General features: G+C 36.0%; 2 protein-coding genes across 9 annotated transcripts in view; one reads left to right on the top strand and one right to left on the bottom strand.

Moving 5' to 3' along the window:
- PPP2R3A (protein phosphatase 2 regulatory subunit B''alpha) overlaps positions 1-11,877 on the top strand; it is a 209,327-nt gene extending 197,450 nt beyond the window's left edge. For both annotated transcript variants that reach the window (XM_072613579.1, XM_072613580.1), the window contains one exon: positions 9,187-11,877. In XM_072613579.1, the coding sequence (XP_072469680.1) occupies positions 9,187-9,313 (127 nt within the window). In that variant the 3' untranslated portion in view covers positions 9,314-11,877. The remainder of the gene's footprint in view (positions 1-9,186) is intronic.
- A 1,804-nt stretch (positions 11,878-13,681) lies between these two features.
- MSL2 (MSL complex subunit 2) overlaps positions 13,682-23,210 on the bottom strand; it is a 113,066-nt gene continuing 103,537 nt past the window's right edge. For all 7 annotated transcript variants that reach the window (XM_072613587.1, XM_072613588.1, XM_072613583.1 and 4 more), the window contains one exon: positions 13,682-17,582. In XM_072613587.1, coding sequence (XP_072469688.1) covers positions 15,991-17,502 — 1,512 coding nt within the window. In that variant the 5' untranslated portion in view covers positions 17,503-17,582 and the 3' untranslated portion in view covers positions 13,682-15,990. The remainder of the gene's footprint in view (positions 17,583-23,210) is intronic.

Genomic DNA, 23,210 nt, shown 5'->3' with positions numbered 1-23,210 from the left:
TTCTTGCTTTGTTGTTGGGCAAGAGCACTCTGAAAAAGGACAGTAGCCTGATCTGTACGTCTTGGTCGTTGGTATTGCACAACCACACAATATTGACTCCATGTAAATGTGAGTTGACAACATGGGGCCAGAGGTGGGTGGACCTTTGCAACCAGATTTTAGTACCAACACTAAGAAGTTTTACTTCCTGCTATATGTATTTTGCCAGGTAATTACTTCTACACTGGTGTATGTATGATATTATAGGAGATTATACCTATTGTTTTTTTATGGAGGTGAGGACTAAGATTCTGTTGCCTATTTATTTTGTACTGATTTATTTGTGATTTCTACATGGTCTTTGTATGAATACAGTATGTATACTAGAATGGGGGCTTTTCCAGAGTTGAGTGAAACCCTGGTTCATATAACTGTAAAAAAGCTTGATCCTCTAGTTTCCAAACCATCAAATGGAAACAAACATAGGCACACACTGATAGAACAAGAAGCAACAGCTAATGAGCATTGAATGAAAAGATAGAAAATCAAAGTTCCATTTCCTATATGTTACTAATATTCAGTTTATATTAATTGAAATTTGTTCCCTTTCATAAATTATATAAAGGTGAAATTAAGCTCCTCCTGTGTCTGAATTAGTAAAAATTCAGAATTAGGAGCTATTAGGTGATGTTTTACCATATTATCTTAGTATTTGATATCCCAATCATTGCATCTTTCCTATGAAGTTGAAAGGAAAAACGCGTAATAGAAAATGATCCTACTTGACACCAATGATCTCTGGTAAAAACTGCATAAACTACCTTAGGTTACACGCATTTTTGGTTATAGGAGGTTACATTCTCATTCTCATGCTAGCCACAGTACAAATCTTATGAAAAAGGAAAAAATTGTGTCTAATCAGATGCAAAATCCTATCAATTCATTTCTCTAATATGCAGCCTCCACTCATAGTTGCCCCCAAGTTTAGATCTTCCAAATTCTTCTCCCCATCACCATTTTCCTCCCTTTCTCCAAGCCATACTTCCCAGAGCTGCCAAAACAGTCTCCCTAAGGCACAGATCTGACCAAATTTCATACTATGCTTAAGGACTTCCAGGTCCCTATTACCTCCAGGTAACACATGTACCTGGCATTTATAGCTTCCACAGTCTGACTTCAACCTACCATAGTCTTATTTCATAATACTCCCTCTTCAGACTCATATTCCAGCTAAATTGAATTCCTGGTTATTCCTTGATGTCATTCTGCCTTTTTCTGCCATTTCATACTTTCTTCATCATCTCCCTAGCTAGCACAGACTCTGTATCTTTTTCCTGGAAAGTCAATTGCTAATTCTTCCAGGATGTCTTTCCTACTTCTAGGCAGGCAAGCCAGCCTAAAAAAAGGTATCCAAAGGAGAGACAAAAGACAGCCCAAAACCAAACCACCAGCACTATTTGGCCTGTCTCTCTCCTCGGACTTTGAAGGAGACAGCCCAGGACCAAAAGCCCAAGAGTCTTGGGAATAGCAGTGCCTACCAAACCAGGAAGCCTTGTAGTCCAGTGCTCAAAGCCACTGTTTAGGGGAAGCACTGCTATGGAGAAAAGGCTAGCTATTCCAAACAAATTGCCATACACAAGGCAGAAAAACCAGCCTAACCAAAAAGTAACAGTTTCCTTAAATTCTGATGGGAACAACTGAGGACCCTGAACCCAAAAACATTTCAAATAGCAATACTTTCAGCCCAAAGCCATCATCCTGGAAAACAACCCTTATAGAGGTGCATCCCAGCAAATGCTTTTGCAAATGCTACAATAATAGCTACTCAAATCGCAGAAAAGAAAGTTCTTGCCAACAGAATCAAGTATCAAACGGATCCACATCAGAAACTGATGTCACTTTATCAGTGGAAACGATGTTAGAGGCCTTACTGTCTGCTTTGTCACAGCAGCTTAAGTTTCCACATGTTGTTTCCCCTTTGAGAGCAGGGGCTGCCTTACTTTTCTGTTTTGTATTCCCAGCACTTAGCAGTGTTCCTACCTACCTAGTAGTGATCACTTCTTAAATATTTTATTTATCCTGATCCCCAACAGTTAGAAAATCCCTTCCTTGGGAGAGCTGCTGTTCAGCCTGGGCTGAGGTAGGATTCTCCTGACTCAATTTCCCCACTGACACCTGGCAGACTTTAAGCCTGATTGAATGCAAGTGGACAATCTAATCCTGCCTGGAATTGACATGAAGTTGGGGAGATATTGTTTCCCTGCAATGTCCCTACTCTTGGTGGCAATTTCCTATAGTCAAAAGGTTTGTAAGCTTAATACCAGATTCATTAAATTGCAGATTGTTGGTAGAGGAACATCTGAGGTTAAGTCTAACATTAAGCTATCAGGCATAGGACTTTAGACCAATAACAATAAATTAGGGTCCTTTAATTCTTAGTAATACTGTGGAGACAATTAGGTCAAGAACTTGTGAAGTTAGCAACATATTATTTGTCTTGGTTAATGTTTAAAAAAAAATTCTTTTGTGGTCCATATTTTAACTGCTTTAGAAAGAAGTATCACCTGACCAAAAGTTTGAATTGTTTTATGTTATAAACTTGTGTTAAAAATGAAAAATAAAATTTAAAAAAAAATCCCTTCCTCCTCAGATGTTTCTTGGTGGTTTGACCTCTCCAATATACTTCTCAGACTCATTAGTGGTGTACACACTTTTCTCCCTAAATTGTAAACTCCTTATTGCCAGACAGGTTTTTTCATTTTATCACGGGCACCTAGGAAATGCCTTATACACATTAGTCTATTTTGCCTCTTCACTTTTAAATAAAATCAGCAACATGGTATTATTAAGAAAAACCATTGAACAAGTCAGCCAAGTTCAGGTCCCACTGCTACCTGCAAATTATGTGACTCTGAGAAAGTTACAATTGCCACCGCTGGCTGGGTCTCTTTTCACAGCAAACTTCCAGGAAAAGATTTTTATACTTGCCCACTTTTTCACTGGCTTTCTTCCCAAAACTACTCTTCCAAGGTTTCTAATAATCTCTTATTGCTAAAACCCCAAATTCTTTCTCCACCCCCATTCTTCTTGATTCCTCTCATTTTAAATACTCTGTATTCCCTGGGATTTCTTAACATTGTTGTCTTAGTTCTCCTCCTACTCAGACTGGTCAGTCTTGGTATACTTTGTGGGCTCATCATCCATGCCTGGCCCCTTTTACATGGGTATTTGCCAGGGCTGTGTCCTAGACCCTTTCCTTGTATTTCTTTATATTCATTGATTATCAATTCCCATAGATTCAACTATCATCTCTGTTCAGGTAACTCTGAAATAGACATATTCAGCCCAGAATTCCTGTCTTTCATCTTCCACTGCCTGAACATTAAGCTAAGTGCTAGGGATACAAAGAAAGGCAAAAATAACCTCCCCTCTCAAATGGCTTATATTCTCATGCCATTTTCAATGTGTGACAAAACACATTAGTAACTAGGCACATACAAATGTATGGAAAGTGGGCAGGAAGATTAATGAGGAAAAAAAGAATCCTTCAGAAGATAGAGTTGAGGGAGTCTTGAAGGAAGCAAAGAGATGAAGTAAAGAGACAAAGAGCAAGATGAGGTGTTTGGGGACCATGGTAACTGGGAGATGTTAAGTGTAACAAGATGGGAAGGGTAAGAATGGGCCAAGCTCTTAAGTGCTAAACAAATTTAACAGGGAGTCACTGGAGTACAGAGAGACCAATTAGAAGGCCACTGAAGCAGTTAAGTGACATAGTGTATAAAGTGTTGGACTTTGGAGTGAAGAAGATTTGAGTTCAAATTCAGATACTTACTAGCTGTAAAATCTTCATCTGTAAAATGGGAATTATAGTGCCTGCCTCATAAGGTTGAGAAAATCAAATAATGTACATAAAATGCTTCATAAACCTACAAATACTATATATAGATAGTAATTCAATCTCATTGATATTTTCACAAATAACACAGAAATGAAACTTTTATATGTAATGATCACAAACTAGATATATATAAAATTAACATGACCGTTTTGTGTTTATATTTAACTTGTATACAAACTATTATGTAAGAGTTTCAGGAACTATCTTTCCAACTTTCTAGTCAGTTTATTAAATGCATACTATACGCCAGGTACTGTGCTAAACATTGGGAATGCAAAGAAAGGCCAAAAACAGTCCTAGCTCCCTGGTATAAACCAGATAAATTAGGGACGGTCTCAGAAGGAAAGCAGTAAGATTCAGGACTTGGAAAGTCTTCTTCCTTTGCACAGACTTCCAAATGCAAGAAGTGAATGAGGGCCTGAACCAAGATGGTGGCTGTGCGAATAAAGAGAAGGAAAAGTACCTAAGAGATGTTGTAAAGGTAGAAACAATGTTGAGTAAGATAAGATTTGTGGGGGAAAATGAGGATGACACTAAGATTCCCGAGCCTAGATGATTGGAAGGATGATTGTGTCCTCAAAAAAATGCACACATAGACTAAGATAAAAAAAAGTAAAAAGACAAATGCTGGAGGGAAAGAGGTACACTGATGCGTTATTGATAGAATGATATATTGTCTGCATTCTGAAAAGTTCTTTGGAAATATGCCTTAAAAATTACTAACCTGTCCGTACCTATAGACCCAACAATACCATAACTAGGTCTGTACTCCCAAAAAAGATAAAAAGGGGGATTGGGAAGAGATCCAGTATATACATAACTCTAGCAATTCTTCTTCATGGTAGAAAAGATCTGGAAACTTAGGGAAAGAGATGCCCACCAGTCAGGGGAAATGGCTGTACAAATTATGAAATATGAATGTAATAGAATATTACTGTGGTGTAAGAAATGATGAAAAGGACAATTTAAGAAAAACCTCGGAAGACTTGTATAAACTGATGCAGAGAGAAATAAGCAGAATCATGTGAACAATTTATACAATAACAATACTGTAAAGACAAAAAACTAGAAGACATAAGAACTCAGATCAATGTAATGATAGCCACAATTCCAGAGGTCCAGTGATAAAGAGGAGATATACTCAGGGTATACAGAATGAGATTTTTTTTGCACATAAGGGCAAAAGTTTGCTTGACTGCGTATTTCAGTTACAAGGGTTTTCTTTTCTTTTTTTTCCTCCCAGTTGTAGAGAAGAAAAAAGATTTATGTCAAATTTAGTTAGGAAGGGGTTAGGGTTTGGAGAAAAAGATGAGTTCTGTTTTGAACATGTTGTTTGAGGTATTGAAAGGCAGTTGTGGTGTGTGACTAGCACCTGAGAGAGAATAGGGCTAGATATATACATCTGAGAATCATCTGTGTAGAGATAATTGTATGCATGAGAGCTACTGAGCTTACCAAATGAAATAGCATTGAGGGAAAAGAGCCCAAGACTGAGAGCCATGGAGGACATAATTACTAATTGTGACATGAAGAACCAGTAAAGGAGACTAAGGAGGAGCAGTTAGGAGAAGCAAAAGAAGCAGTGTTCCAAAAACCCAGAGAGAAGGTAATCCAGTGTCAAATGCTACATAAGTCAAGAAGGATAAAGAGTGAGAAAAGGTTATTAATTTGGCAATAAGAAATAATTACTAACTTTGGAGAACAATTTCAGTCAGTAGAATCAGAAGTCAGACTGCAAGGGTTTGTTTATAAGTAACTGAGAGGCGCAGAGGTACATGTAGCTTCCTCTAGAAGTTTAGCCATTAACAATTCAATAAACATTAAGTGCCTACACTGTGCTAAGTGCTGGGAAGAAGTGACTACTTATAGATATAGGAAATAGAAGGATTGAGGAAGTGTGTTAAGGTGTGGGGCGAGGGGAGAAACATGGGCATGTCTGTAGGCTTCAGAGACAAAAATAAGAGAGTGAAGATTATTAGAGAGAGTAGGCCCTAATTCCAATCATAAAGGGATAGGACAATCAAGAGGTGAGATTTATCATGGTGTGGCAAATGGATTAGGGGGCAAAAGACTGAGGGCATAGGAGGGAAAAGAGTGTAACCAGTGCAGGATCAGTGGCTTGGAAAAAAGTGAGGGGTAGAGGTACTGGAAGTCAGAGTCAGGATGAGTTAGAAAACATAAGAGTATAGAATGAATTAAAGTTATGATCAAAACTTGTCAACATGGTAATAAATTACTGCTAAGTAACAGAGGATATGACCATCTGTGTAGCAGAGATGGAATAAGTCATGGGAATTAAGTGAATTAAGGAAATGGGAGGTAAGAGTATTTGAGACACCAACATGTATGTTTCATTCCAGGAGGAGGAGGGCAGGAGTTGGGATGAGAGTGTGTGTAAGGCAAGCACTTGCATCCATTAAAGTGGACTGTCTAGTGGTAATTTTAACTGCCACCAGGATCTGAATTGATTAGCATTTGGAGAGCACCTAGCATATAGTACGTGCCTGGCGCATAGCATAAATGCTTGACAGATTAACAAAAATTAATGCATTGCTACAAATCTCACTCCCTGTCCGCATTATAGGGCTAAAATCTGATCTTCAGTTAATTAACTCTGGGGGTGTTTAACTTGAAGAAAATAGAGGACATACTAACTAAGCATTTGAAAAGTAACCCATGTATACAGGAATCAACATTTGTTCTGCTTGGCTTAAGAAGGGAGAATAGGAGTAATGGAAGTTGTTGTTTTAAAAAAAAAAAAAGGCAGATTTATTCTTGAGGAAAAGGAAAACTTGCAAACAACAAGTGTCCATAAATGAAATGGGATGTCTCAGAAGGTAGTCAGGTATGCTCCTCACTGGCGATCCTCAAGCATAGGCTGGAAAACCACCTGTCAAGTATGTTGTGTAGAGAATTCTGTTCAGGTAGAGGTTGGGTTAGGTGGCCTTGGAGTTCCTTCCCAACTCAGTTTTTGCGTTTCTGTGGAAAGAAATCAGGGAAAAGAATCAAAGAAAGGCCCACATAGAGAAATTGGTTCAGTTACAAGAATCACCTGTCCAGTGCAAAGAAAAAAAGGCATAGTTGGGATTTGACATCTAAAATTAATATTTCAAGTGTTTGTTGAACTTTAGCCCAGGCCCTCAACCACCTTCAGATTTATATTTAACCCTTTCGGTGGTGCCCTCACTACATACTGCACTCTGGCACCACATCCATTTTGCTGTTTCCCATACGAATACCCTATCCTAAATCACCCCCCTCTTGAGACCTTCCTTGGCCTCAAAACTTAGACATAAGTCACAAAAACCTACAGAATTGGTCTACTGGAAATTCAGGTTTTATTTCATTTCAACCCTTTCTGGCCAATTAGCATTTGTATTGATCTTCCATAGATTTCCCAATACTTCCTGCCACAGTACCCAGGAAAACTTCCTTACTCCCCTAGCCAGTTAACATCACTTGTGGTATGACTGTATTCCAGGAACATCCAGAACAACATAATCATTTAAACAGATTTGTCTCATAAGCCATATGGTCATTCATTCCTCTTTTCACATACCAGCCACTCAGCTTGCATTCTAGCCATCCACCTCCTTCCTCTTTCTGTGCATTCCACCAAGGTTTGTTGTTCCTCAGTTCTTTGTGTGTGTATATTCTCCTATGGGAATTCATTGCCTTCCACAACTTTTGCACTAAGTCTCTATGCAGCTAAATTCTCCATTTGCTGCTTCACTTAAAATTTTTTTTTGGATGTTACTTTTAGATCTTTACCTCCAAATCCAGTTTCCTTTTTCACGTTCATCTCCCAATTTATATTTAAATGTCTTACCATCACCCTAAACTCAGCATGGTCTTTCTATCCTTTCATGTCCTCTCTAATCCTTCTTCCAAACAGTTGGCCAACATGATAGTCCTAAAACATGTACCAAACAAACCTACTCAAAAACTTTTTTACGACTCCTATCTCTAGGATCAGAGACTCCAGGCTGTTCTGGCATCTGCCTTTTATTTATTATACAAGTTGTCTCCCCCAGTAGAAAGTAAGTTTCTTGAAGGCAGGAACTATTTTTTTTATCCCTAGTACACATAACTGCTTAGACTTTAATATTGAAGCTAAAAACTAAACTCAAATTTTCTCCATAAAAAAGTCTTCATTGCTGCCAAAAGTATCATTACATTCCCAATCACACAAAATTAATAAAAAACAAAAAATGTCGCCCCCACATCTTAGTGAACGATTACCAGGGACCTATTAATTATTGCTTCATAACTATTCCTGAAGAAATTTCTCCTACGTATGTCCCTTTCTTCCTATTTCCATGGCCAGCATCCTAAATCAGTTTCTTAGGGCCTCACAAATGGGCTAGTGCCTAACTAGTCTTCCCTGCTGCATGCGTCTATCCAGAGTAACGTATTTTTTAAAACACTCCATACATATCACCCTTCTGCTCAAAAACCTTCAATGGAACATCACTGCTTAAGGATGAAGTCACAACTCTTTAGCCTGACGTTCAACTTAAGCACAACCTTTCTTATCTCTTACTCATTCTCCAATGTCCACTCTATATCCTTACAATATATATTTCCACCTTTACGTATGCCCTAGTACTAGTGTTTAACGGAGCAAATTATCACTTTGACACCACTGAAAAGTTTGAAAGGTCCCAATGTTACCACTAGGTGGCAGTAGTGATTACCTCCTCCCATTGCAAAAGTATTTAGTCTGACCACTAATTAGCATTCTTTCATGCACTTTTGACTACTAGTTCTTTAAAGCTGATGATATAGCCACTAGCATATATCACTGGCCACTTTTTCTTACTGGCACTTTAGCTTTTGAGAAAATTATAAGTATCTACTCTGTTAAAATTCAGCCAGGGATGTGTATGGTAAAATACCCTCAGAAGGATAGCTTAGGGGTTTCTAACTCAGTGACCCCTAGGCAAGTCATTTAGGATTCTCTAGGCCTCCCTTCCTCGCATTAAAAAGAGGAATTACTTAACACCTATTTGAAGCACACAGTGCACAATATACATACACACCATGAAACCAGAAGACTACATGTTCAAACTCTGGCTCTGTCACATAACCAACTAAGTGATCTAAGATAAAGTCTCTCAGAACCTGTCAACTCCTTATTTATTAAAGTTATTATGTGAATACTTTGTAAAACAAAAACTATAAAGGTTATCAGAGAACAGGATCTGATGTGCATATTTTCCCACCAAATCTGCATCTTTATTTCATTATTTCACTATGATCCCCATACAAATTTAAAATTCAAATAGAAATTGTTTTCGTCCTTACAGGTCCTTTGAAGAATATGAAGCGGATGAACCTGTTCCTCCCTCTGAACTTGGAAACAAAGGGGACAAAATAGTCATCTCAAGCCTTCCGGAGAAATGTGGAAAGCTTCACTCAGTAGATGAAGAGTAGCTGCCAATCCCAGCGAAGACAACACACATGTATCTTAAAGTTTATTTCCTCATGGAAAGGATAATTTTATACTGCCACTTAAAATCTTTCATGTCTATAAATGTACAATTGCACTGGATTAACTTAAAATGGTTTTGTGCAATAGGTCTGAATGTACATTCTAACTTGGGGCTTTTCCAATTTCCTTCACAGCTGTCAATTTTCCTTAATGCTATATAATCCATGGAAAATGAACAGAATTTTCACATCACCACTAGAAAGATGTCAGTCAGTTGCATGCCTTTAAGGCTGTTCTGCACGTAAGTGCTCAAAAATATTAGGCAAATATCTCCTAGCTTCACTGTGTCCCTCTAAACATAAGAAGACATGTATGGTTCACTCTCTAAAAAAAAAAAAAAGTCATAAAACTAAGGCATGAAAATTAAACCTGTGTGAAATGACTCAGATCTACTTGTCCCCTGGGTATATATAGTGTTTAAATATTTCAAAGGGATTTCATTTAGTTATGAACAGTACAAAGATCAGCTTACTCAGCCATTGTAGTTTTATAATTAATAAGCCAAAAGGCTAAAGTTAACTTCATCCTCACGTGTTATGAACTAACTAGTAGGAGTGACAACTCTTCTTTCAAGCTAGGTAAGTTTCTTTCCCCCAGAGTCTGAATTAGAAGGGAGAAGTAAAAATCCTAACAGCACCTATGATTTCCAAAAAGGAAAAGTTTACTTAAGATATGAACAAGTACAGGAGTCTTACTCCTTAATTGAGAGTAATCTCAATTTATACACCTACAAACACAATTATGTCTAGAGAGAAAAATGGAATTGTTGAATTAGGACCTAACAAATTTCATTACCCAGAATTCCCTTTCCCATTGTTTGCTTCCCTGGAAAGAAAAAAACCCGATACATCAGGAAATTCACTCCTACTTTTTTTACTTCCTTTCAATGTGAACATTTTTAATCACTTATTTAAATTTCTAGGTTGAACTTTCATAGGAAAATGGAATAGAAACTTTAAATTCTTTTCATACAGAAAAGCACACCTGTTTGTCCTGCGTTAGTAGCTGAGAATGTTTCACAAGAAATGCTCCATGAAATCACAATGCCACCAAATTCTACATTATCTAGTAACATTTTGTCTTCCTTCAAAGTAAATAATGGGCAATAAATAAGGATGAAAACTTGGGTACACTTTAATAGAAAGTCACAGGAAACTTTTTTTTTTAAAGGTACTTTCAGCCAAAAGCATCTTTTGTCCCAAACTTTTTGCCAAAACTGCTAGTGGTAACCAAATTTAGTTCATTTTACCCACTCACTGCCCCCTCTCTTGGTGAAGGGTCAAATGAACAATGAAATAAAAGCATGGGCAACAATGAGAAAAAGACCACTCAGGGAAATTCAGAAAATGTATCTATCATTCAACCTTTCAATAAACAACAATTCCTTATACTTACTTCAAGTGAGGATTCCAATTTCTTTAGTTGTTTTACCCTTCATTACTAGAAAGTGAACTTACAGTAAGTTTAAAAAATTACATTAACAAAAATTCTTAATTCTCCCAGAAATAACTCAAAAATAGAACTGACAAATCTGTAGAAAATACAAACCTGTGGCAAACCAAAAACCCTAGGATTAAGGCTTCTTTTCCTGATACAAGTTGTAAATCTTATTTTTTTCCAGCAGAAGAAATCAATTGTTTTTGATCTTGCATGGTATGTATGATAAAGGATAATAATACTGATTTCTCTAGAAATTAAAATGAATGTAGTATAGATGATCTGACATTCATAATGGCCTATACTGTTTCACTTAGACTCAGGAAAGAACAAAAGTAAAAACTCAGTTCTGTATTTTAAAATAATACAAGCTAGGCTTGTTTTTTGCCTTCATTGGCCTATTTTGTTTGACTTTGCTTCTCTACTAAATTCCCCATGCTTTTAATATGTAATTTATAGGGAATTTTGCATTTTATTCCTTAAGTAAAAACACAACTGCCAATGCCATTAAAAACGACAAAACATTTTTTAAATTAAATTTTCAAAGTACCTACAATTTATAAAGCTGTCGAGCTATTTTTCAAATAAATGTACTCAATATCTGAGAGCTTATTTAACATAAAAAAAAAGGAATCTGTAGAGCTGGATAGTAAGTTTTGTTTGACTATCTGCTACAGAAATCATGCTGACAACATCCATGAACTAGCAACACGTCACAATTCCCCAGTACAGCTTAATGGATGATACTTTTCAGTGTTATTTATTATGATCTTAATACTATGCAACAAAAAATAAAATTCAGTACCATAGCACACTAATTGCTATGAGACAGAGAAATAATTAAATACAATTTTATGGCTTTTTTCCATGCATCTTACCCCATTTCTTTGTATAATATTTGAGTAGTGTTTACAGTGGCTAAAGATATAATCAATTAAGTTGAGTGATTTGTGCAGACTTGGAAAATTTGTTGGGAGGGGGGAATGGGAGGGGCGCATGGTTTTATCTTTGATTCACTTTATGTTTTTCCCCTTTTCGAAAACCAAATAAAGGTATCTGCAAAGATGAATCTTGTTTATTACTAAAGTAATCCACAGAATATCTGAATCGGAAGTAACTTTGAAGGTCAGCTAAGTCTAACCTAAATGTGACCTATCCCTTCTACAAAACCCCTGACAAGTGTTCTATTCAAACATCTACTAACGAGGACTCAATCACTACCCTACCTACTGGGACATCCTGTTCCTCTTTGGGACGGCTCTATGGCTTTTAACTTTCATCTAATGGTAGTAACTCTGCCCCAATCTAGATCCAAACAAAACAAATCCTCTTCTATATGTCAGCCAATTGCAGCTATCATGTATTCACTGGCACTACCAGCTTTCATGTCATTTGCCAACATGTTAAGCATATCATTCAAGCTGCTAATAAAAAAGGGTGACCAAAAAAAGGGCTGGTGATCACATCTTAAGGTATTCTATGAAAGGCTCCTTCAGTGTGATTTCCTTCCTTAATAACAGGTCTTCTGGATTTTAAATCCACCTAACTTCCATTTGGCTAACAATCTCTCTCTCTTGTCCACAAGCATATCATAAGATACTTTATCAATAACCTTGCTGAAATTCAGTTACAAGTTGTATTTATAGTATTCCCTTGGCCGACTTAAAAAGGAATGGAAGAAAAACAGTCAGAATTGCCTGACTTGTACCTGATGAATTCATATTGGTACTTACTGAATGATGACTATTCTTTTCCTTATGTGCTTACAAACCAGTATTTTAATAATCCATTTCAGAATTTTGCCAAGAATCAAACTCAGAACCTTAATAAACAATCCACTGTTTTTCCCCCTTTTATAAAAGACTATTTCTTTGTTCACCAGTCTTGCAATCACACTCAACAATTTTACAAAATGCAGCAATCCCATCTGCAAATTATCATTTATGTCATTGAGGAAGTCTTACCTGTTCTTTGTGATATTAGGCTTAAAATATGTAAAATACTTTTCACCCTTCCCCTCTATTTCCAGGTTAAAGCTCTTTCGGTCACATACATCTCCATTCAAATACATTCTTCCTGACCCTCAAATCTGGGTCAAGTACTCATATTCTATTTGCCCTGCAGACCACTTTTAATTTAGCAATGAAGTATATCCATATTTTAGGGGGGAAAAATTTAAATTTAGAATATGGTACCCTAGATATCAAATTCTCTTAAATCTATTTCAGAAATTTTATGAATTTAGTTTTTAAAAGTACAAAGTGCTATACATTCAATAATGTAATATTTTAAAACTATCAATTTCTAAATCTAAACCACTGTATTTTGGTTCTCTCTTCATGTGCAAAAACATAGAATATGCCTTCTTTCTACCTACTTGTTTTCACTGAATCTACTTTTCTTCAAGTTTTAAGGAGATATTTTGCTACACAAAATTTCTTACCTCTTTTAAACTAATGACTCCTACTAGCAAATCTACATAGGAATTTGAACTTAGGCTGTCCAGCAAGATAAACTACAAAAGTTCTAACACGAAGCATAAAAATAAAGGTTTGAGTTAATATTCCTCACAGGATATCAAAAAGAGAATAAGATTTGACCTTTTAAGTAACTATGGCCGATAAAAGCAACTTAATTCTTCTGATCGTTTCAGATCTTCTTAGACCATTTCTGAAACAACTTGGACCTCTTCAGCAGTTTATCTTCCTTTTAAGTCACTAGTCATCAGTCTTAAATATTTACAGGATGTAGAAAAGCATAATGTAACCATTAAAAAGGAACAAGATGTAATCAAACTGTTGTTCCTAAAATTACAGATTAGAAAACATTGAGTGCATACCATCCCAAAGCCCTCAACATTCTACAACATGGAATTAGAAAACTAACATTTATTGATAGACTTAGGGCATAATACATATTTCAAAAAACGTGGCAGTGAGAATACCAGCATAAAAAAGGGAAATTTGTGTTAAAAACAACCTGAAATCATCATTTTCAACATTATACAACAGAGATCTCACATACTCATCGTTTCCACATTTTCTAAATTGCCACCATTCCATGCAGCAATAAATAGGAAACTAAGGTAATCACATTAAAATTTGGGAAACAAACAGGTAACTCTGAATTTAGAGTTGTAACATCAGCTGCATTAAGAAAACTTAGGGGCCTTGCAAAAATATCCCAATTAGTCCATTTCTAGCATTTCCTTTGCAATAATCATATCTGGAATAAATAATAACTAATTTACATTTTAAGTTATAATCATCAACTCAAGGAAGTACTTTCTATGATATGGCAATTTTTGGTCAACACAAAATTATTACAAATTTTGACCAATTACATTTTTCATAAGACATTGCAAACACATGACAAATAAAATTTTGAGAAACTGGGGGTAGCAAATAAAGACAAGACGACTAAGAAGCATTTTCCACCATTTACTCTTGTTATCAAAAATAGTTCGACTCTTCTTGCAAAACAAAAACAAAATAGTACATACTGGACACATACATCACATTTTTCTTCCTATGGCTTTAGCCCCCACCCCCACCCCACCGAAAAGAGACGAAAAAAAACCCAACAACAAACAACAACAACAGAAACAACTCTACCTGACCACATTCACAGAAAATGACACCAGGGTACACTACAAAACAGAAGGAGGTGTCATCTGCTCTGTGTCCAAAGGTTTTCCCCTCGTTTCTTGGACTAGGTGAGTAACCATCATTGTACATGCTGTGTGCCAAATCAAAACATATCTTTAATGTTATGTCAGATCTCATGGGAGATGGTGGACATAGCAGAAACTGGAAAATTTCTAGCAGTATTTTTCTTTACATGTGCTGTCAAAACAGCGACTCTCTTTTTCTTTTAAATCAGTAGGGCATTTCTTTACAATCTAGTCAGTCCTTGTTTTTGTTTGTGCTGTGCTCTTTGAAGCAACTGACTAGATTTCCCTTCAACAGAATGTTTTGTGATTCATCTGTCTCCCCAATAGAATAGGAAAGGGAAGAGGTGGATTTAAACTGAAACATATTTTGTGCTTTACATGCAAAAGAGCATTCTAAAGAAGATTCCCCTATTTTCAAACCTACCTAAAAAATACACAGGCTTCATATAAAGATGTTTTTGTAAATTTCTATAAAGAAGCCTTCATAACCAAATAGCACCTTTTTAACTAAGAGCCATATTCAAAATAATGTATGTTGCAGAAAACTGTTACAAAAACCAAAACTGAAGAAGTGGCCTATGGCAGTAATATAATGTATAATAAATCTGGACAAGTTGTAGGGCATTATTCCAAAATTATTTTAAACAAATCCCAATTTCTAACTATTGGTTCATATATTTGTCACCTAGTATAGTCTAAATTCAATTGCCTTCAGAATAAAATGGCTCTTCTCCACTTCCTTACGTAGCCAATTACAACACTGCTCAAAGTGAAGGAAGAACTCAAGATTTTTTTAAAACCAGAAATTAATCAGACAACTAATACAGGGGCTCAACTCAGAAGAGCTTATAGCATCAACAGCTTAATGTCTGAAGTCTAGCTGACAATTTCAGTTCTTTCACTTAGATTTCTTAAGCATTTCTAATGAGGGGCAAATTTTCTCTTTCATAATACCGATTTATGAACTGCTACTTACACCACGTAGCCAATTTTCATGATCAGAAATGGTATGTCAGCACAAAGGCTGGGCTGGATACAACAGGAGAAATCGATGGCTTTTTGGAAGCAACACAACCTCCCACCCACCCACCCCCAAAAAAACCAAGCTAATGGCTACTTTTCCACATAAAATTAGCACAATCTTGATGGACTGACTAGATACCACTTCCTTACATTTAATCAGAAACTTTGATTACGCACAAAGCATGACCAGAAACAATGAGGTTAATGTTATTTTCCTTGCCAAAGATCATTTTGTATAAATCAGTTGCATCAGCATTTGTTCTCAAACTATGAGGTTCTGTAAGAACTAAGGACATATAGTTGTAGGGTTACTCCTCCATTATCTGCAAACTATTTCCCCGACACTAACACATATAACTTAGCAATGAAAACACTTGATACAAGTGATCTATATGCAGGAGCTCCGGCAAGTTAACCAACAGAACCATAGCTGCCTTAAAACTGTAGCTATTTCCCCAACAAAGTAGGGTGAGAAGACAGACTGACTTAACAGTCATATCTCATGTCTATAGCTTCATCCAAACTTTTATCATCATGTGTACTGGCAGCTAAAAACGTAGTTACTGGTGACCCTGTTACATTAATTACACTGGTGCTTGTACTGGCATTGCGCACAGCAATGCTGGTCACATTAATGCCCAAAGTAAGCCTGGTCTGCTCCAAGGCCTTTTCTGGCACTGCAAATGCCTCCAGCTTCTTCTCACCATTGGCCATATATGAGTTTTGGCAGCCACGACATATACAGTCTAAGCAGGCTTTGCGGTTAGAGTAGCAAGGGCAGCGTTGGCCTCGGCAGGTAAGAACACTTGGATTTTGAGTAGCACGCCCACACTTACACCCTTTCTTCTCTTGTGGCTTTTTGTATACAGTCTTTGTAGGACTTCCCGGCATAACATTATTGCTAGGAATCTTTTCCTTTGTTGCTTTATCTTTTGTTTTCAGAAGACCTGGTTTGGCTTTAGGGTGAGCTTTTTTGGGTCCATGTTCCAAATTCTTCTTCATGCTTTTGTTAGGTAAAAGTACAGTTTTGCTGATTTTGGGAGTAGTGCCTCCATTAGGAACAGTGGCTATAGGCTGAAGAGAGATTTTGCTCTCTCGTTTCACTGTTACAGGAGCTGATGCCCCCAGTGTTGGGCCCCGGATGATGCTAGAAATAGGAAGTGGCTGAACTTTCTCACTATCACTTTCTGACCTTGATCGTTTTCTATTTAACTTAGCGACCTTAGGTGTTGCTGCTGTACATGATATTCCATGAGGTGACGGATTGGTGGACATGAAAACATGGCTAAGAGGTTGGGAAGAGAGCTGCATAAAAGGTCCATTGGATACACTAGCTTCCAAGTTCGGCTGCAAATTAGAACAAACCACCTCTGTGTTTGAAACAGTTTCTAAGCTCCGGAGTACTTCCTCAACACTAAGTAATAAAGAGTCACCAGGTTTTATATCCTCACTGAAACTGCAGATATTGATGCCTGGACACAAGTCAGTAGAAACTGCATCACAGACAGGTGGCAAGCTATTAGATATATCTTCAGTTTTTACGTCAACTCCAGTGTTACATACATCAATTGTATTTGAATGTTCAGGTGAAGGAATATTTATACCAAACTTATCTATTGAAAGCCCATTACAGGTGGGCAATCCATTGATAACAGAACTGCTGATATCAATATTGAGTGTGCTTTCAGGTACTGGGGATAAACTAGTTTGAGGATCACTAGTAGGTTCTGAGGTTGAAGGTAAAGGGGAATGTGTCAAACACAAAGCAAAGGATGAATCTGAGGGTTTTTCCATCTCCTCACAAAGCAAAGATCCATCTTTGAGCAACGCTAAAATGTCAGCAGAACAATCAACTGCTTCAATTATGTCCCGTGCCAATGTAGTTTGTGTTATATATTCACATAGTTTTTTGTAGCAGTTTACTAAGATGCTTAATTGTTTATTCTCCTCAAACTGTTCATAGTCCTTGCACCAACTACATGACGGCTTCATCATCATTTTCTTGCCTTTACAAGTTTTGCAGACATAGTGTTGACATGTCGAATTGGTGGGAGCAATAGGATCTTGCAGCAAATTTCCTAGAAGAAAAAAGGAAAGGAAGAAAAGTTTATTATAACAAAATCTAAATTGGCAGGGACTGATCATGAACTGGAATTGAGATGAGTTTCCATTTACCTTGTCACATCTAAGATCACCTAAAGTTTACCAGACCAGGTTACAGTTAGAAAAAGGAACCTTACTAGGAAATCAAAACAATATTCAACAATTGGGAAAATGTCTTATATCAAAAGAACATATATCAATAAGAAAATAAAGAAAAATACCATCCTATTTCCTTTATTTGAAGGAATATATGCCTTTATTTGAAAACCACAATCTCTTTTGCTTATGTGGCTAATATCTTTATAGCTTAAGTATGACCCATCTTTTTTGCCTCTTCTATACCCAAGGACTACTGAGGTAAAAGGTAAAAGACATCTCACAAACAGGAAGTAGATGAAATGGTTGAATAAATGTAATTGTGAGGACTGTATTATGAATTCTCTCTACAGAGAAAAACTGCAAAATTAAGTTCTTTACGTTCCTAGCATCACTGGTAGCAGCAGCATGAAGGGGGAACGCCATCAAGACAGTATGAACTTAAGTGTTTCCTGAAATGCATGAAGAGGCAACTTTAGATTATCCAAAATTATTTCACACTATATAGCTGGAGATTTAATCCACAAAAAGGAGTCAGGACAAACTTTGCTTAAGTATGTGATGAGAGTTTTTGTTATTTTTCCAACAGAAAGCACTCTTATTAATATTCTGAGAATTATCATTACTGTTGAAATATGTGGAAAATCCAACAAGCAGACTACTCTTTAAAGACAACATTCGTTGGGATATTTAAGTTCTGGTGTCTCTGCTTTTGAAAATTATTTTCTTCACCTTTTTAGGGTAAAAATTTAAAAAGGCAAGGAGTGTGCTACCTCCTCCTGAGTTTTCATGGTTCTATTATGTGATCTGACATGGTATGAAAAGAATTAACAATGTATTCAAACATAAAACCATATTCTATCAATACAATCAAGAAATGCATATAATATACAAACCAAACCTATAAACACAAGTTTATAGATTATTTTTATATTATCTACCATTCTGGATGAGTTGCATTTCAAAGGAGGAAGGGAAAAGGTAAGAACGAAAGGAGAAAAGAAGATCTACTTTAAAAGACAGGAGTTAATTAACTTCAAGCCAATGTCTATCTATCCAGGAATGAAAAGCCAGGGACTATAGTCTCAATTTTATTCACCCAAATGATGATTTTTAAAAAAAACTAGAGTTAAAAGTAGTTCTATTAAAGAGAACTGAGGTCAAATCTTTCAAAGACTATGGGCAAGAACCAACTATGATTACAATTCTGACATATAAAAGTACAATAACTGGCCAACTTAGAAGTTACAAATTACAATGACCCATATATGTACCCTAACCATAGGAGCCTGTCTTGAGATACTTACCCTTTTAGAACTTAAAACAATTAGTCCTTGGGTAGAAAAGAGGCAAAAAGATGGATCATAGTACAGTTAGAAAGAATTTAGTCACTTAAGAAAGATCCTGGTTTTCAAATAAAGGCATCGGAAAGTTGGCAGTAATATATGATAGTGGCTATTTTGCCTCCAACTTTCTCCTCCTCCAATAGGATGGCACATCCAGGAATCAGAACAAAAGACATCTAGTGCATGTATGCCCCAGACTAACAAGTATTCTCATTATATCTTCTGTTCTGTGTTCCATCAACAAATTACAACTAGGCAATATTAACTGACTAGCATATTAACTCCTTTAGGTTGAATGGATAATAGATAAAGTCAGGCAAGTGATCAAGTGCCTATATTTGTTTAACAAGAATCTAGTATCCCAAAAGTGGTTTTCATGGAGTACAAAAATTATAAGAAGTCAAAAATGTCTAAAATAATTACATCTAACAGTTATATAAATAATATGTTAAAGAGAAAAACCAATGATCTTGAAAAGAACAGAATATTTTTCTCCAATATATACATATACGTACTGTTATACATTTAATGACAATTTTCTGCTCAGAAACCTTCCCTATCTGACTTCCCACTCTCTTAGCAAATAACTCTACCTAATGCTAGCCTGAGTCTGGCATTCAAGGCCTGTCACAACCTGATTTCAATCTACCTTTGTAGTTTTAACTCACATTTTTCTTCCTCATGTATTCTAGGGTCCAGGTAAACACTCTTTCCTGACTCTGTCCCTGTGCTCAAACCACTCCTTACACCTCAAATGATCATACCCCTCCATCTTTTCTCCCTCTTTTCCTTACTCTCTTATTTCTATTTATGTAATCTTCCTTTATCCTTCAAAGATCAATGGCTACCTCTTCCATCCAGTATTCTCTGGTAAATTACTCAAGTGTCCATTCTCATTAACGACTCCTAAATCTAGCCATCTAATTCTGCCCTTAGAAACTACTTATAAACACCTCCACTTAAAACACAACACCAAAAATTAAGTTCACCATTTCCCAACCTTATGTGTCAATACTACAACTACTTCTAGCCAGTCTCCCTTCCTCATATATTTTGCATCCAATGACAGACTAATTATTTAAACTATTTCAACTCATCACTCAACATCTCTAATGTAAAACAGTTACTTTTGGGACTGTGATTTTTCTAAAGCCACTTTATAATATAAACTCACCATAATCTTTCCCCATCATTATATCTTATTACTCCCAGATACAAATCCTTTTCTTAGTAAGGCCAATCACCCTACATTTTCCCTGCAACCTTCATACCATCAAAATTATCTCTAATTTTCTTTTTGTTGAAAAGTACTTAACTCCTATGAAACTACCGGTAATTTCATGCCCATTTTACTAGACAACCAGTTTGTGGGTTTAGGGGTAAGAAAGCGGGAAGACAGGCACAAGTCTCCCATGCAACACTCATAGAGTACCAGTGAAACAGTATACTCCTTTCTCCATGGGGTAGGGGGCTCTGTAATACAATTTAGGGTAACCTTTGGGTACTTTTAAGGTGAGTTTAAGGTAACCTTTGGGAGCCTATTCTCAAAAAAGGAACCATTTTCCATTTTTTTCCTGGGTAAAGGAAAACGGGATTGGGAAGAAAACAAAATTCTAGTCTGAATTAAAAATTTGTCTTCAACTACCCTTTCATCTCCCTTTACCATTTTCCCAGCTCTTAGCATTATCATTTCTCTGAATCCAACTTCAGGCAGCTAGGTGGCACAATTATGAGTGCCTGTCCAGGAGTCAGGAAGACCTGAGTCCAAATCAAGCCTCAGACACTTACTGGCTATGTGTGACCCTGGGCAAGTCCACTTATCCCTATCTGCCTCTGTTCTTCATCTATAAAATGAGCTGGAGAAAGAAATGGCAAACCACTCCAGTACCTTTGCCAAGAAAACCTCAAATGTGGGGTCACAGAATCAGACACAACTTAACAACAAGTTCTAACTACAGTATACCATTCAGATCTCCACATCCAGGAATGCATCAAAATCACCTTTTTATGTTAAAATGATAATTACACTACTTCTCACAAAAGTGGGATTGACATCTACAACTCACTCTCCCTAGGCACATCTGTTAAAAAGATCAATATGTAGCACAAAATTTTTCAATTTATTAACAAATAATATATGACAGCGTAAAACTTCTGACTGAAGTTCCTCAGTATGAAGTTCTTGAAAATAGTGATGTCTTCTGTTTTTGAATTCCACAGGCATCCACATATGCAATTGATTATTGACAAAAAAGCATCAAGGTATAGGAGAAAAACACTGGACTGGTATCAGAAGACAGAAGTTTTGTTTTGCCAGTTTTTTAACTAGGTCACCTAATATGTCTCCAAGCCTCAGCTCAGTTTTTTCTTTTATAAAATAGGAAAACATGCACTACTTACTGACTCTACTGTGATAGGGAATCAAGTGAAATATTGTCCATAAGGTGTTTTATTACCATAAAGTGTTATTTTAAAATTATTACAAAGAATATAGCATAAATTTCACAATTCTAGTACTAAGATCTTAGTTTTACATTTTGTTTTGGATTAATTTAGTGCCCAGAAATCTCTTATAAACCACATTTATAATGGTGCTTAAATCATTGCAAGACTTTTAAAAATAGAATTTTGACTCAATTAAGAATATACCCTTAAAGTGCAAAAATCTCAGTTACTTGTTTAAATATTTCATATCAGAACTGTATGAATCTGCAAAAAAATCGGAATCAACCCAAATCAATCTAAACAATTTAAAATGTCTAACAATAGAAGTGTAGTTAAATAAATTATGCTATCATAAGAATACGAAAATGCAATTAAAACAGACAAGTGTGAGAAATACAAGGAAATCTGAAAAGGTATTTATTATGTAATACAAAGCAAAAAAAGTATAATCAGAAGAATTAAAATATTTTTCTACAATCATGTAAAGAGGAAAAGAAAGAATGCTAGCAATAGTGTTGCCCAAAAAAAGAAACTCATTGAAGCATTATTTTAAATGCACACAAGGGAATTTTAAAAAGAACACCAAGCAGGGCAGATATGCAAGTAACATATTTTACTTAAATAAACACATATATACTTTAAAGAAAGCCATGTGCATCAGAAATTTGTGACTTTACATATAAGCTACTTTGCATACAGAAGTGTTCTTTTTTGAGGTTTGTCCAATTCAAAATTTTAAAAGAAAAAAATTAAGTTATATTGAAATGACAAGTTCCAAGTAATTTAGTTATTTTTGTACTGATTTCTTTAATGAAAACAAATTACAGTAGAATTTTGAGAGAATCAAAAAATTCTAGTTACATACATACAAAACATGCTGCCTAAGAAGACAGGATGATGAGAGTGGAAAGATTTGTTGTGCAAACCTGAATGGGTTACTTAGGTAGGAGAGCTTAGCACACCCATAGAATTAACTTTACAACACCAATTCCTGGGTCTAAAAAATGTTTCTAGACACTTTAATACTAACTACAGCAAATGGCTTAATCATTTAAATTCTGAGTTATCTCAATGCTAGTTTTAAAATTTGGTCCTATTTGTTGAATAATATTTATCAAAATGAGGGGGGAAAAGGGAATAAGATTGGACAAAATCTTGATGCAAAATTAAGAGGGAGATAACTGAAAAATTACTATACTTTATGTAGTTACTAACAAGTTCAGTTTGTCCTTTTATTGAATGTTTAATTTTTAATAAAACATTCCATTAAAGAAAGAAAAACACAAAACAATCGCCTCAGCACAAGCAAGTGAAAACTGAGATGAGGTGGTGGAATCTTCAGATTCATACAGACCTGGAGCTTCCCTCATCTCTTTCTTCTGTGCCTCACCATTATAGCTAAGACACAGAAAGACATGCCATTGTACTTCTCACCTAGCAGCTCTGGCAAAGAAGAAATGAGGAAAATAATGGAACAAGATGAGAATTAAGGAGACAAACAGCGCCTCCAAGTACTTTCATGTTAAAATAAGAAGGAAGTATTAAGTTTAAGGTAACATTTTTTGAGAATCAGAAGATGAGAAGGAATATTCAAATATGTTTTGTGAATACTGGGGAGCAAGATGGGGGAAAATGGTATAAAACGCAAAAAAAAAAATTTACAGAAAAGGGAAACAAAAAGAAGATTATAAATGTAAATCAAAATAAAGTCAAAAT

This window comes from Notamacropus eugenii, chromosome 5 (genome assembly GCF_028372415.1).
Source record: "Notamacropus eugenii isolate mMacEug1 chromosome 5, mMacEug1.pri_v2, whole genome shotgun sequence".
Lineage (NCBI taxonomy): Eukaryota > Metazoa > Chordata > Mammalia > Diprotodontia > Macropodidae > Notamacropus > Notamacropus eugenii.
This window is presented reverse-complemented; position numbering and strand designations above follow the sequence as displayed.